Source organism: Falco peregrinus, chromosome 17 (assembly GCF_023634155.1).
Source record: "Falco peregrinus isolate bFalPer1 chromosome 17, bFalPer1.pri, whole genome shotgun sequence".
Lineage (NCBI taxonomy): Eukaryota > Metazoa > Chordata > Aves > Falconiformes > Falconidae > Falco > Falco peregrinus.
Genome location: NC_073737.1, coordinates 44,786 through 59,488, shown reverse-complemented (window position 1 = coordinate 59,488; position 14,703 = coordinate 44,786). Strand labels below are relative to the sequence as shown.

General features: G+C 46.9%; 1 protein-coding gene across 1 annotated transcript; it reads left to right on the top strand.

Annotated features, from left to right (window-relative positions):
* Nucleotides 1-1,314: 1,314 nt before the first annotated feature.
* Nucleotides 1,315-14,612, top strand: IKBKB (inhibitor of nuclear factor kappa B kinase subunit beta). Its single transcript, XM_055820430.1, has 21 exons — nucleotides 1,315-1,571; nucleotides 1,655-1,749; nucleotides 2,378-2,495; nucleotides 3,234-3,303; nucleotides 6,093-6,181; nucleotides 6,643-6,732; nucleotides 7,092-7,216; nucleotides 7,554-7,661; nucleotides 7,961-8,090; nucleotides 8,540-8,734; nucleotides 8,984-9,098; nucleotides 9,445-9,568; nucleotides 9,824-9,975; nucleotides 10,090-10,151; nucleotides 11,148-11,257; nucleotides 11,516-11,565; nucleotides 12,127-12,226; nucleotides 12,389-12,536; nucleotides 12,743-12,870; nucleotides 13,481-13,571; nucleotides 13,995-14,612. The coding sequence occupies exons 1-21, from the start codon at nucleotides 1,467-1,469 to the stop codon at nucleotides 14,061-14,063; spliced, it is 2,274 nt and encodes a 757-aa protein (XP_055676405.1). The 5' UTR covers nucleotides 1,315-1,466; the 3' UTR covers nucleotides 14,064-14,612.
* The last annotated feature ends 91 nt before the right edge of the window (nucleotides 14,613-14,703 follow it).

Sequence of the window (14,703 nt, the reverse complement as noted above, 5' to 3'; positions counted from 1 at the left end):
CCGGAAGTCTGCGATCTGTGGACTTAGTCCCAGTGCTGAGAAACTCCTGTTTCAAGCAATAGTGCAGTGTACTGTGCTCTGAATGGCATCCATTGAGAATCTTTGACAGAAAGACCCTGACCTGTATGTGGAGCAAAGCATGCAGTGAACAGTGTTGCTGGGAGAACAAATGGTCAAAAGAGCTCTCACGTTAAGTGGGGACAAGGAGCAAAACTTCTAAGGATCCTTAGACAGGAATAGCATGTTGAGGACCAAAGAGTGAAATGCTTGCTGATACTGTCTGTCATAGAAAATGAAGACCTACTCACCAGGGTGTAGTCACAAAATACCTGGTTATCAAAGTGTGACAGACAAATCTGAAGGATTTCTTCAAAATCTGCAAAACTGTCAGTGATGCAATTGTTACAGTACTGGATGTGTCCTAACTTAAAAACTGATTCACTACAAGTCGGGTTCCTGACAGAGTTAATGTAAGCGCAGCCATCTTCAAGAAGTAGCTGCAGAGTCCTCAGCTGGGAAGCACAGCAACAGCTATTTTGCATATTGGCAAAGATGAAACGCTGGTCACTGAATATTTAGCTCTTTTCTGTATGGAAATCTACATCAACATTATCACATCTGAGAGTCACAGTGCTGGTGGTAACATCACTGCCATAAATATGATTTAAGGGCAGCTGCATCTGACTGTTCCCAGTTGCTGAGACCAAGATAACTGGACACCGCTGAGTGAGCAGGGGCAAATTCACGTTGTTTTTAAAGATAACAGCTATTTGCTACCAGCCCTCTAGATTAAGGAGGCTAACAAAGTAACAGCCATGGGAGAAGATTTCTGACGCTGTTATTCCCTGGCTTTTCACAGCTTAGGGGCAACTATACATGTCTAGAGGGCGTGGTGTGGGTGCCAGTTGTAGCATTTAAGGTATTTTAGGGAAGCCAGCAAGAATAGCGTCTCCTCTCTCAAGCACTATCTACGGGCTTACCCGCCAGCTGATCCTGCCTCTGGACAGAGCTCGGCAGGGCCGTTAGCGTTAGCGATGAGCTGTGTCATGGTGGCGTCCTGCGGCCGGCCCGCACCCCCGGCAGGATGCCTCGAGGCCGGGGGGGCGGCGGGCCCGGGGCGCGGCGTCACGGCCCCTAACGCCGGCTAGCCCAGGCAGGCAGCAGCTAAACCCGGCGCAGCGCACCGGCGGCGCTTTGGCGGCGAGGCGGGGAGCCGAGACCAGCAGCACGTTCGGTACGATCAGAGCATTTTAAAGCGGCTGCGGGCAGCAGGCAGACGCGCTGCCGGTTTACCTAGCCGCCCGCGAACTCTCCTCCCAGCCCAAGGCCCCGGTTCCGGGAGCGGTGGCGGCCCCGAGACCCGGGCCGCGCGGCTCCTTTAAGGGCGGGCAGGCGCCCGCGCCGGAGCCGGAAGCGTCGGCGGGCGCGGCCCAGGCCCGGTCGAGCCGGAGCGCTGCGGCCCCGCCATGAGCCGGCCGCCGGCCCTGCAGGCGCAGACCTGCGGCCCCTGGGAGATGAAGGAGCGCCTGGGCACCGGCGGCTTCGGCAACGTCATTCGCTGGCACAACAAGGTAGGCAGCGGCCACCCCCCCCCGGCCCGGCGCGGCCCGGCCCGGCGCGCCCGCGCTCAGCCGCTCCTGTGCTGCGTCCGCAGGAGACCGGCGAGCAGGTGGCCATCAAGCAGTGCCGGCAGGAGCTGAGTCCGCGCAACCGCGACCGCTGGGCGCTGGAGATACAGATCATGAAGAGGTGAGGCGGGGCCGGCCCTGGGCCTGGCGCTGCCGCCCGGGGGCGACCCTGCAGCGCGGGTCCTGCGGCTGCGCTGCGGCCGGGGCGGGAGAGGCCGCCGGGCGCCGGCCCGCTGCGGGGGAAGGTGCGTGGGAGCGACCGCTGGAGGAAACGGCGCCTTGCGTTTCGTCGGAGCCTCGAGTCTTCGGCTTTCTTCTTCGGTGCTTCTTCCGTTGCCCTCGGTGTCACCGCAGCTGTGCTCCGTGGCTGTGCTTTCACGGAGCCGAACGTCCGCGCTGGCTCGTCCTGCGGGGCGCCGGTCGCGGCGTGGGCCCCTCCGGCCGTGCCGTGCTCTGCCGGGCGCCTGCGCGCAGCCCCCGCCCGCGCAGCTCTGGGGCGCGTAGCGGATGCACCGGCTGCGCGTGGAGTGCAAGGGGCTGGGCTGGGTCTGCGTCACGGGGAGATGGATGAATTGTAAACCTCTAGAATTCATAATTCAGCTTCTGAAAGGCTTACTGGCCTTGTAGGACTTTCCACGATGACCGCGAGCGCATGAAACGGTGTAACTGTTGCAGAACAGTCATCTTTCAAATGTTACCCTGATTCCATTCTGCTCATCACGTGTATTTGCCTCATTTCTACGCCTCAGGCTGAACCATCCCAATGTGGTGGCTGCCCGTGATGTCCCTGAAGGGATGCAGAAGCTTGCACCAAATGACTTGCCTTTGCTGGCCATGGAGTACTGCCAAGGCGGAGATCTCCGTAAGGTGAGGTCCTTAGGATCCTGATCAAGGGCTGGACCAGCTTCTCAGCTGATCCTAGGGCATCTGTTGAAGCTGCCTTGTAAAACCTCTGTTTCCACATCCTGATGCTTCCTGATTCTTGTCATGGCACCGACAGGTTTTGGTTGGCTGGTTCTTGATATTATCGTTCAGCTTTTCAAGGCTTAAGTGTTTTCTGAAACTTTTTATATTTGTTTGACTGCTAGCGATACTGTGAGGAGTTTGCATGTAGAGCATGAGGGCATGTGTGAGGGTTGTGCAACAGGCTGTGAGTATGGCCAAGGCCGTTGAAGGGCAGGATATGTCTGTGGGCTGAAAGTGATTAACTCCTATGTGTCACAGGAAAAAAAAAAAACCCACATGTTAATTCTAATCTGACTGTTTTTCTAAACTTTGCTTTAATCTGTCCGTAGAGCTTAGAGATGAGATTTGAGCTGATATTGCTAGGCACAGGGGAAATGGCTGTTAAGGTTGGAGTGAACAGAAGGAAGAGAATGGGGATAACACTGACTTCTTTCACCCACTCTTTTCTCCTCCCATGTGGTTAGACCAAGGCCCAAAGCTGTGATTGCTACCAGAGGTTACAATCCCTTAGAGTTTTGTGCCTCTAGAGAATTTCTTTGCTGTTACTGAAACTTCTTGCATCCATGGGAGTTTGTGGGACTATGAGCCTCACTCAGGATATAGGAGGGAAAGAGTTTGTCTGGTGTTGTTTTCTTGCAGTACCTGAATCAGCTGGAGAACTGCTGTGGCTTGCGGGAAGAAGCTATTCTCATTTTGTTGTCTGATATTGGTAAGTGATAGTAGTACCTTCAGTTGTTTGAACCATGGAAGCCCTTTCAGTGCCTGGTCCACTCTTAAAGGTATGCAGCAGTGACCTTAACAACTCAGTCTTAAGACCGACCTTTGAAGAGTATGCTTCTTTCCTGTCTTGCTCTGACAGCCCTCCCTGTGGGAGAGCCAACCTTTGATTTTTGTTCTTGAAAACGTGGAGACTGGTTTTCTCACCCAGCAAAAGTGCCACTCGGGATTTCCTGGAAGGTTCTGGGTAGCTGAACACTTGCCAAGTGACTCTGGTTTATGTTGCACATCAGTCTCCACTCTCAGCTTAACAGCTGATGATCAGTGGGTTTCCGTTAGTATGTGAGCAAGCACTGTGTGGAATTTTAGAGGGGTCTGGTGCAAAGGTTGCAAAGTGCTGTCTAGAGACTTCTGAGGTGGAGTTTTTTTTGGTCAGGCAGTGTTGTGATCTCACCGAGTTGCAGCTGAGGCAAAACTGGACAGGTGCTAAGGCTTTAGAGAAAAGATACTTAAGAAGTGCATTTGGGGCAGATGTATGCTTAGAAAGTGCGCTTGTGGCAAGAGAGTAAGTGTGCGTTTGTCACTGCTTTTACTGCAGCGGTGGCTGTTAGGCATCATCTCCTGTCCTTTGTGTTCCCAGGGCACTTGTGTTCTGCTGCCTTATCCTTGTATTCCTTAGTGGCCAGCAAAGGATACCGAGTGCTGACTAGAGACAGCAGCAGATCATGTTTAGGGTGAAGTTTGTGTTCATATGCTTGTGTGTGTATGGGAAGAGGGACAGACTCAAATTTTCAATTGTATGATCTCAACTGTAGCTGATAAGAAATATTTTTGACTATTGATGTAACTTGTTCTCCTGATCAAGTGCATACCTAGTTGGTCTTTCTAGGGTAAGGAGAAAGATAATTACATTGTTGATAGCTTCTGAAAGTCTAGCTGGATCATTTTGCACTCAACAAGAGAACTCTGCCTGGGAATGCAATGGTGTCAGAAGGGGTGTGAAGTCTGAGAAAGCAGAAAAGTGAGTCCCTTTGTTTCAGGCCTGGCTGAAAAGCGCATACTGGAAATACTGCCAAATTTTGTTTTTCCTAGCGCTGTGATCTGTCTTTTTATTCACAGGAGGGCAGATATATTAAGGCATTATCTTGAGCAAGTGTGAGAAAATGGGCGGCATTTGTTCTGCCTTTGTGTATTCGTAAGATGAGATTTTTGTCTTTCTAGTATAGATGGAATTCATCAGTGTGCCAGTTTTGGGGTCTCAGTGGTTCTGAGCAGAGAAAGTATGTTGCACAGAAATTTCCTATGAAGAATTTTGCAGGTGAAATGTGGGGAAGAACACCTTGTGGACAGGTCAGAACAAAGTGGTTGGCAGAACAGCTTTTGGATTCTACGTTAAGACTGTTGAAGAAACAGCTAGGTAAAGAAAAGCTGAGTACAGCCACTCGGATCACCCAGCCAGGTTGTTAGCACTGAGTTATTCTATAGGCAATTGGGAGATATTTTTGAATTGGTAGCCTTTGTCCTATGGGAGATTTCAACTTCCCAGACATCAACTGGGGATATATCATATTGCTGTGACAGGTTGATCTTGGAAATTCTTGATATTTGTGGGAGATAGCTTCTTGTCACAAGTACTCAGCCAACTAGGAAAGATGCCCTCCTGGACTTGCTATTTGTGAATAGACTTGTGGGAGATGTGGTGATAGGTGGCTGTCTTGGCCACAGTGATCATGCAGTGGCTGAATTTAAAATTATCAGTGTAATGAGAAAAAAGGACAGCAGAGTTGCTACCCTGGACTTCAAGAGAGCAAACTAAACTATTAGGGTGCTGTTTATCAGAGTACACTGGGAATCAGCTTTTGAGAGCTTAGGAGTCCATGAGTGCTGATCAGTTTTGAAGAACCACCTTTTAGAAGTATAGGAGCAGGCAACTGGAATGTGTTGTAAGTCAAGCAAGTGGGGCCGAAGGACCAGCTTGGTTGAACAGGGAACTCTTTGTGGAGCTCAAGAGGAAAAAATTTGTATGATCTCTGGAAGCAATGTCAGGCTTCACAGGAAGACTACAGAGTTGTGGTTCATATATGCAGTGAGAAGACATGAAAGGCCAAAGCTCAGTTAGAGCTGAAATTGTGTTGTGTCAGACAACCAGAAAGGCTTTTTAAAGTTGTTAGTAGCATGAGGAGGTCTAAAGAAAACATTGGACTGATACTTGTTGAAGCTGATCACCTGACTAACAGGGATGAAGGAAAAACAGAGGCATTCAATGCTTTTTCTGACTCAGTGTTTAATAATACTGATAGACCTTGGGCTGCCTGCTCACCTGAGTTGGAGGACTATGAGCGTGGGAACAGCGATTTTCCATTTGGGGACACTGAAACTGCCAGGGACCCAGCTGTACCAGCTGAATGTTCACAGGTCTGTGGGGCCTGATGGGATTCACCTCAGAGTACTGAAGGAGCTAGTGGATGTTCTGTCAGGACCCCTTTTGGTCATCTGCCAAAGGTCTTAAGAGTCCGGGGAGGTCCCTGCTGACTGGAAATTAGGCAATGTTATTCCAGTTTACAAGAAGGGCATGAGGGAAGACCCAGGGAGGAAACTGTGTTTCCATCCAGAGGTGTTTGATGCCGACTTTTTCTCTTGCACTTGGTGTTACGTTGTATGTTTGATTGTACAAGATTTGACCCAAAAGCCATGCTTATACTAGGTAGAAATGAATCCTTACTGAGCTCATGCTAGGTGCTGTTAGCTACACTCTCACAAGTGGCTTTTTCTGTGTCTCAGCTTCTGCTCTCAGGTACCTTCATGAGAACAGGATCATCCACAGAGACTTGAAACCAGAGAACATTGTGCTGCAGCAAGGAGAGCAAAGGGTAAGCAGGAAGCAGGTGCCTGTCCCTACACAGACAAGTAGGTGTAAACTTCATTGGAATTACAGTGGTCCCTCTGTGAGAGCCCAGGGTAACAGCTAGCTCAGACCTGCATGTCAGATGATTGATATTCTGCACGCAGCTGAGATGAAAGGTTGTATTGGACTTCTGGCAACACCTGACACTTTGACTTTCAACTCTTAAGGAAAGAACACAGCTGTGCGGATTGACGAGAGATCTGAATTAGCAGTAATGTTTCCAGCTCTGTGTGTGTCAAGCCAATGAAAACTTTACATGCTTTGCAGGTTTAGGAATCTGCAGGAGCCTCCCATTTCTGCTTCCATTTCTTTGTTGGTGCCTCTCCTGTGTACCTTTGAAGAACTGAACCTTTCCTTTCTCGGCTGTATGGTGTGGTTTTAACAGGAATTATCTCTAGTGTTCTTATTCTTTGTTGTGTTTTTCAGTTAATACACAAAATCATTGACCTTGGGTATGCCAAGGAGCTGGATCAAGGTAGCCTATGTACATCCTTTGTTGGGACTCTACAGTACTTGGTAAGGAAGGAATTAATCTAGAAGAGTAGCTATGGCTTTGGAGTGGGATAGATTTAACTGTTACCAGGTTTTGGGCTGGGATGTCCTGGTATGGGGTGTATTTGGGGTGCTGCAGATAGCAAAGGTGACTGTTCTTTTGCTTGCACTGGGTTTTCACAATGTCTGCTAGCTATGTCTGTTATGAATAAGATGCAGGAGTGCCAATAACCTCTTCTGCTCACTCTAAGAGGATCTCAAAGCTTGCGAGCAGCAGTGTTCAGCACCATCTTTAATCTGTTGTACAAATGCTAATGAGCTCTTAAGGGATTGAGAGAGCTAAGAGATGGGTGGCTTTGTCTCGTGTGTGTAAACTGTTTCAGGCTCCAGAGCTGCTGGAACAGCAGAAGTACACAGTGACAGTGGATTACTGGAGCTTTGGCACACTGGCCTTTGAGTGCATTACAGGCTTCCGACCATTCCTACCCAACTGGCAGCCAGTGCAGTGGTGAGTGAGCTGGGGCCAGGTGATAAGAAGAGTGCATGCAATGGGACTGTTCTGTTTACAGGAGGTAGAAGAATGGTCTCTTGATTCTTATCGTAATATTCCTGTGTTCCTTGCCCTTATGGAGACTGACTCCCTTTGCAGGGGTTTGACCTACTGAGCAAGTTCAGCATTCTTGATACTTGCTCTTTGGGATTGGGAGTGATTCCTGCAGGGTGGTGGCAGAAACCAAAGTGGCATCTGTATGGCATCCATCAAGAGTAGCTTTAAGAGCCTACTAACATGCAGACTGGGAAAGACAGGTGATTGTTTCACCGTTGTACTTGCTTGCATTCATTAGGCATACAAAAGTGCAACAGAAGAGTGAGCTGGACATTGTCGTTTCAGAAGATTTATCTGGAGAAGTCAAGTTTTCTAGCAGTTTACCCTGCCCAAACAATCTAAACAGGTGAGGACTAGAAATCTGTTATGCCATGCTAGGATAAACTGTTTCTTCTGCAAAAGGGCCAGGTTTGTATTTTATGTCTTACACTCAATTTATTTGCAGATTAACATAGTATGACACACACAATGCTTGTGTCCCATCAGGCTTGTGTAGTTGTGAGTCTCTGTTTCTGCCTTCTAAACACTACATTTGTGATCGGGGTGGGAAGCTGTTTGTCAGTCTTCCTGCAGAGACCAAGCCATACGGTGACTGCGAATGCACTTTTTACTTCCTCTGATCCCCTTCTTGTTTTGGTCCTTCAGTGTTTTGGCTGGGAGGCTGGAGAAATGGTTGCAGCTCATGTTAATGTGGCACCCACGGCAGAGAGGGACAGATCCCACATATGGACCCAATGGGTGTTTCAAAGCTTTGGATGACATTTTGAACTTGAAGGTGAGCGATGGGTCTGTATTACCCTGGAAAGCTTTCCGGAGAGCAGTTGCGTGTAGCCCATGAGAGAAGAGGCTTGAGTCATAGACCTAGGAGGAGCAGCAGCACTGAATCTCATTTTGCTGTCTCCTGACAGTGACAGGTGCTTTCTTCTTGCTTATTTGAGGACAGATACTCCTTGGGAGTAGCAAATAGCTTCTGCGTGAGTTTGGTTCCATATTCTGGTAGAGAATTCTGTGACTGGAGTGGTTTAGTTGCCATGTGGCCTCTCTTCCAGTTGGTGGAGGACAAAGATTTTAGCATAATACTGTGAAATAAGCTGCAGAGTGACTTCCTGAGCCCTGCAGGTGCTTTGAACAGTTTATTGGCGGCCAGTATCAGTCCTGGGATCTCTGCTCAAACATAACCGGTGTATTTTCAGCCCTTCTTATGTCACGCTACTCTTCTTGTAGTTGCTCCACGTTTTGAACATGGTTACGGGAACTGTATATACCTATCCTGTGACAGAGGAGGAGACTCTGCAAACTGTGAAGGCCAGGATCCACTCAGACACGGGAATCCCAGAACAGGACCAGGAACTACTGCAGGAAGCTGGACTGGCATTGTTTTCTGAGAAGCTGGCTACTAAGCGTATAGTTGATAGCAAGGTGAGCCTGAATACTCCCTTCCTTGCCGTTGAGTGAATCTGCAGGTACTGCTCTCGCTTTGGGAGCATGGCACTCCCTGCTGTTCTGGTAGGCTTTTGTCTAAACCACACAGACTGAACAGCCCTTGCAGAACAGGCACCCTGTTGCCTTTGGTGTTTAGTCTTTGGCTAAGGAGGAGCATTCTCTTTATGGTGTTATTGAGGCTTGCTTTTTCTGAGAGAGCCTAGCTGGGTCTTTCATTCTCTGCAGGTGAACGATACTGCAGCTGCAGACACAGACCTCCTCTTCCTCTTTGATAACCAGAAAGTTGCCTATGAGCCTCAGGTTGCCTTGCGCCCTCATCCGGAAAGCGTTGACTGCATCCGTAAGGATTTTCTCTAGCATGAATGTGAAAGGTTGTCCGTGTTGAGAGGGCTGCCTGTGTTCCGTGGTTTGTATTGTGTGCAAAGAGTAGAGAGAGCTTTTGCACGTTGGGACGAAAGCAGTAAAATGGACCAGCATAGCATTCATTAAGTTAGTCAGAGTAACTGAGGAAGGGAAGGGTCTGATTTTGACGTACTGGGGAAGCTGCATAGGGGTTAGTTGACTATAGGCTTTGCAAGAGGTAACACACTCCTCAAAGGAGTGATGTTTTGGTCTGTTTTGTCATATGATAACACTACTTTTAGACTTCATGCTGATACATACATTTCCCTCCCCTCTGTTTCCAGTTCAGGATCCAAAGAAGAATCTCCACTTTTTCCAGTTGCGGAAAGTGTGGGGTCAGATCTGGCACACAATCCGGATGCTGAAAGAGGACTGTAACCGGCTTCAGCAGGGGCAGCGAGCAGCCATGTACGGTGGCAGTTTCTCTAGAGTACATATCCCTGCCTTTGCTCTGTGGTGAAAGGCAAAGGACAGGAATGGAACCTTGTTGGAACAGGGAAGCTCATGAGTGGAGCTCGTGATAATGAGAAGCTGAGAGTTCTGCCCTCTGACACAACTGCTTTTGTGCTCACTGCTACTCTCTGAAGTATCTGCTTTTGATGTAAGTGGAAGTCTTCATTTTTAGTTTGGGAGGGTAATAGGACCTTCTTCTTGTCCATGCAGGATGAATCTGTTGCGTTACAATAGTACCCTTTCTAAGATGAAGAATTCTATGGCCTCGCTTTCCCAGCAGCTGAAAGCAAAGCTGGACTTCTTTAAAACAAGCATTCAGATTGATCTGGAGAAGTATAAAGAGCAGATTGAATTTGGAATTAGTAAGTATAGCATCTGGAAGACAGAGCTCTTTTTATACCTGTTATCCCCACAAAGTATCTACCTATTTCTGTATGAACCTGAGAAAAGCAATCGCCCTTCTTTCCTTCCTGTAGCTTCTGAGAAGCTGCTGTTTGCCTGGAAGGAGATGGAGCAAGCTGTGGAACTTTGTGGGCGGGTATGTTTCTAAATCTAACTGCTTATCCTGAAGATAAGAGGCTTTTTTTTCCCCCTTTCCTCTTGCCCTCCCACCCCTTTTATTGTCTTCCCTTAAACAGAAACTCCTTGTGTCTGGGCTGATTCCAGATGTCACATTGCCTTCATTTTGGTGGCACCATTTTTGTCCATTGTCAACTTCCTGAAGCTCACTGTTTGTAAGACTTAGGGGAAAAGGGGAGATTTTGGCGAATGTGAGGAGATTTTGCAGTGGTGGCACTTGGATGTCCTGCTAACCCAGTCCTGGAGCCAGCATAGCAGAAAAGATGTTATGGAGCATAGGTTAAACTGAATGGGAAAGCGAATGATTAGATGATTGAACACAAGAATTTTAAGCATCAGTCTTAAATTTTGAAAAGCAACAATTTCCCTCTTTTGGTGCATGTTCCACGGCTGTTCCCCGTGAAACATTCAGCCTCTTGACACAAGACAATGTAACCAGGCACCATCACTCCCGGATGAGGAGCAAAAGCCAACTAGTTGATATCTTATTCTTTTCCAGCACTTAGTCCTCCTCTGCTGGGGGGAGGCAGAGGGCAGAATGTCTGTCTAACAAACAGCAGCTTCTCCATGCAAATGAATTCAAGTGAAAAGCACAATTTGGGGTGCCAGAGTGGATGTGGTGTGCCGGGGGAAAGGCGGAATAGCTGAGGAAAAGGAAGCATCATGGCCTGGGAACTAGCAGCACATTTACTACAAAGTGATCCTTCAATGGCTCTTTGTTGCAAGGCTGAATTTTTTATCAGAAAATTCTTGGAAGTTGTTTGATCCCAAAGCACCAAGCTAACGTCCCTGAATGGAAATTACTCATTCTCATTTGGTTTTGTCCGAGTCTGCTGTTTGCATCTTGCCAATGCGAGTGTTTAGAAATGTGAATGAGAAGGGAAGAGCCAGTATGAGTGGTAGTGTCTCTTAGTTATGAGAGTATCCCATTGCTTTTGTTCTGCCCTGCTTTTAGGAGGATGATGTGGATCAGCTAGTGAAGAGGATGATGGCCCTGCAGACAGACATTGTGGACCTGCAGAGAAGCCCACTAGGTCGTAAACAAGGAGGAACACTGGAGGATTTGTGAGTTGAACTACCTTAAACTTCAGATGCAGGTGTATTGCTAGCTAAGCTTATTCACCACAGGACAAGGGAAGTGCTTCAGCCCAAAATTATGGGGGTTTGGGAGGACTTTGACACTAAAAGACAGTTTATGACTCCATACCTGTCATTGGTCAGAAATGGCAGACTGGTGTATATAAAAGATTGGAGTTCTCGAACTACTTGTTCATGGTTTACTTTCTAGAGAAGTCTTTTTGTGTTCTGTGCCTTTTCTTCCAGAGAAGAGCAAGCCAGAGAGCTGTACCGGAGATTGAGAGAGAAGCCAAGAGGTAAAAGACGTTTTAGCTCAAGGTCAGCTTGCTAGCTTGGTTTGTGTGAACAGTAACTTTGGAGATGCAGTAATGAGCACTGAGAAAACTCTCTCTGCATTCTAGGCCTGCCCATATGCTAGCTGCACATGGACTTTACTGGATCGGCCTTTCTTTGGAGAAGGGGGTCAGGGAGTCAATTTTACATTAGGGCCAGCCTTGCTTTTTGTGGTGTCTTTGTGGTGCCTTTTGAGCTGTTCTTGAAACTCCTCTGAAGCTTTTCTCAGAGCAAATTGTTGCCACAAGCATATGCTGCTGCTTCTGTGTAGGAAGGACGAAAAACATAGCTGTTCCTTTGAGCAGCTATACATCCCCAAGGCATCAGACCCACCTTATCAACTGCTTTCCAGTTCTCATAATTTTGAAGGTGGTGGCTGAATTCCAATGCAGTTCATCCCACTCAAATGGCCTAAACTCGAGATGTTTCAGGACTGAAGCAGCAGTGGAAATAAGCCACTAAGAATCTTCTCATTTTGTCCTGTAAGCCTACCCTTCTGTGTAATACTCTGACTCTCCTTCCAGATCAGAGGACAAGCGGTGACAGCCAAGAAATAGTACGACTGCTCCTACAGGCAATCCAGACCTTTGAAAAAAAGGTCAGAGTCATTTATGCTCAACTCAGGTGAGCTTTGTAGAGTTACCTTTTATTGAGGGTTAAGCAAAAGCATCTAGAAGTTTAAAAACCAGTGCATATAGCTGATGAGATCTCATCTCAGAAATATTACTCTACTGCAGTTGTCCATGTGTGATCTGATTTCTTTTTTTTTTTTTTTTGTATTAACAGTAAAACTGTAGTTTGCAAGCAGAAGGCACTGGAATTGTTCCCCCGAGTGGAGAAAGTGATGAATCTGATGAATGAAGATGAGGAAACGGTTGTTAGGCTTCAAGAGAAACGACAGAAAGAACTGTGGAACTTGCTGAAAATTGCTTGCGTAAGTAAAATAACAACTCCAGTTTAGCCTGAAAATACGGTTTGTAGCACAGGTTACTGAAATAATAGTAAATTTGGTATGTCCTATGGGTTTTTTCTCTGTTATTTTGAATTAGTATTAAAGCCAAGTTCCAAGCCGTCTCATACTTCTGGCTGCTGGAAATCAGTGGAAACAATTGCAATCTGAATCTTTTGTGTTTTCTTCAGAGTAAAGTACGTGGTCCTGTTACTGGCAGTCCAGAGAGCGTGAACACATCACGTCTTGGTAGCCCTGGTCAGCTGCTGCTGCAGGTTCCTTCTGGAACATACAATTTATCAGAATCTGTCAGGAAAAGGTGAGACAAAGTCTGGAATTCTGTAGCTGCTAACTACAGAGCTGGGGCTCCTGCTTTGTGAAATAATGACACACAGGCTTTCCCACATTTTACGCTTTGTGTTCAGCTTCCATTGTCAGATGAACATCTTCCTTATGAAAAACAGGGGATAATCCCCCTGCCTCAATAAGAAAGGGATTGCATTATCTGGAATGGTTGGGCTTGCTTGAGGGTACGCTGCCATGCAGAATTGTTGAAGCATTGTCATGTAAGGTGATAGTGGCTGAGCTGTATCATAAAGGAGAGAATGTCGTTAACCAAGCAAGCGTAATTCTGGCTTGCTTAAATGAACTGGGTCACCAGCTGGAATGACAGACCTTGATCTAGCAACAGTGATTCCACAGAGTAAGAACCCAAGTTTGACTTGAAACATGCTTCTTTTCCCCTGCCCCAGTGAATCTGGGGATGACACAGACTTCCCTAGTTGTGATATGAATTGCTAGCTTATGAGCTCACTGGTAAAGGTTAATATTCCTCAGTGCTGTGCAGCATACCTGCCAGAAGTATTTCCTAAAGGTAAAGGCAGCATCTCCTCAAACACAGAAAATTGTGTAATAATTCTCCCTTTCAGTGAGGAGCTACTGTTGGAATCACAGAAACTCTGTAACCAACTGGAAAATGTGATGCATGACACAATGAAGGATCAGGAGCAGAGCTTCATGGTAACTTATTTAATATTCTTCTATAAATGGGACTGGGGAAACTCATGGCTTCAAGCTCCTGCTTATGCAACTTTGCCACCAATAAGTAACATGGCTTACAGAAATCTTGCATATTCCTCCTTTGAGCAAGGAGAGTAGGTATTTTGGGGAACAGAAGGCACCCACTCCCCTAAATGAACCGCAGACTGACTCCTTGCTTGCCATGTACAGGAGCCATGTGTTGGGGACTTAAGTTGTGCTGAACAGTAAAAGGATGGGGAAAGGCGCTTGGCTGTTGTACAAAAATACTTCAAAACTGCATTCTTATAAGTGGGTTGGTCTAGTGGTGGGTCATACACTGGTGGAATTGCTTCCCCTTTATTCTGGAGAGATCTGAACTGTAAGCTACGTCAGATTTTGTAGTTCTAACTCTTTATTCATTAGGCTCTAGACTGGAGCTGGCTGCAGCTTCAGGTAGAAGAAACAAACAGTCCGGAGCAAACCCAGATGTAAAATCACTTTGGTTGCCTCTGAAGACATGCTCCTTCAGGAAGCCAACTGTGAACAGCTGTTGCCTCTGAGAAGGGAAGTTCAAGTGCCTCCTTCTACTGTCACTTAACCTGCTTATGTGATACACGTGGCCTAGCTTTTAATATCCACCTCTCAGATGCTCTTTTTTTCACAAAGATACAGTAGGAAATGCCTGTTCTAACTACTTGGAAAAGGTTCTTTGTTGTGCCTTAAGACAGCAGATAACTCTTGATTCTCTGTCCCAATGTGTCTTCCCTTAGGCAGCACGTGGTTGTTTCACTGCCTTTCAGGCTTTCTAATGAACAATGCATGCAATCAGCTTGCACAGTCACTGAGAGATGTCAACTTCCTAATATACTTGAACTGTGAACTTAAACTTCTTAACTTTGCTGATTTGCACTTTTTCTCTGAAGTGTAATGGTTATACTTAACTAATAGTTGTTTCCTATATGGGAACAAAATTATCTAAAAGATGTAAACTTTTGGTTTGCTCTCTTTGATACATTCAATAACATTTTAATGAAAAAGCTGCTTTCACTGTGCAGGTCTCTGAAACATGGGTGGTATAAAGATGTTACGGTAGAGGCCACAGAGAAGGAAATCATCACTATGCAAGTATAGT

Bases quoted from the DNA above. Each gene is read 5' to 3' on its own strand.
- IKBKB (XM_055820430.1), top strand. From the start codon at position 1,467: ATGAGCCGGCCGCCGGCCCTGCAGGCGCAGACCTGCGGCCCCTGGGAG. The intron at 7,217-7,553 runs GTGAGTGAGCTG...TGCATTCATTAG, and splicing joins AACTGGCAGCCAGTGCAGTG to GCATACAAAAGTGCAACAGA. The intron at 11,258-11,515 runs GTGAGTTGAACT...CTTTTCTTCCAG, and splicing joins GGAGGAACACTGGAGGATTT to AGAAGAGCAAGCCAGAGAGC.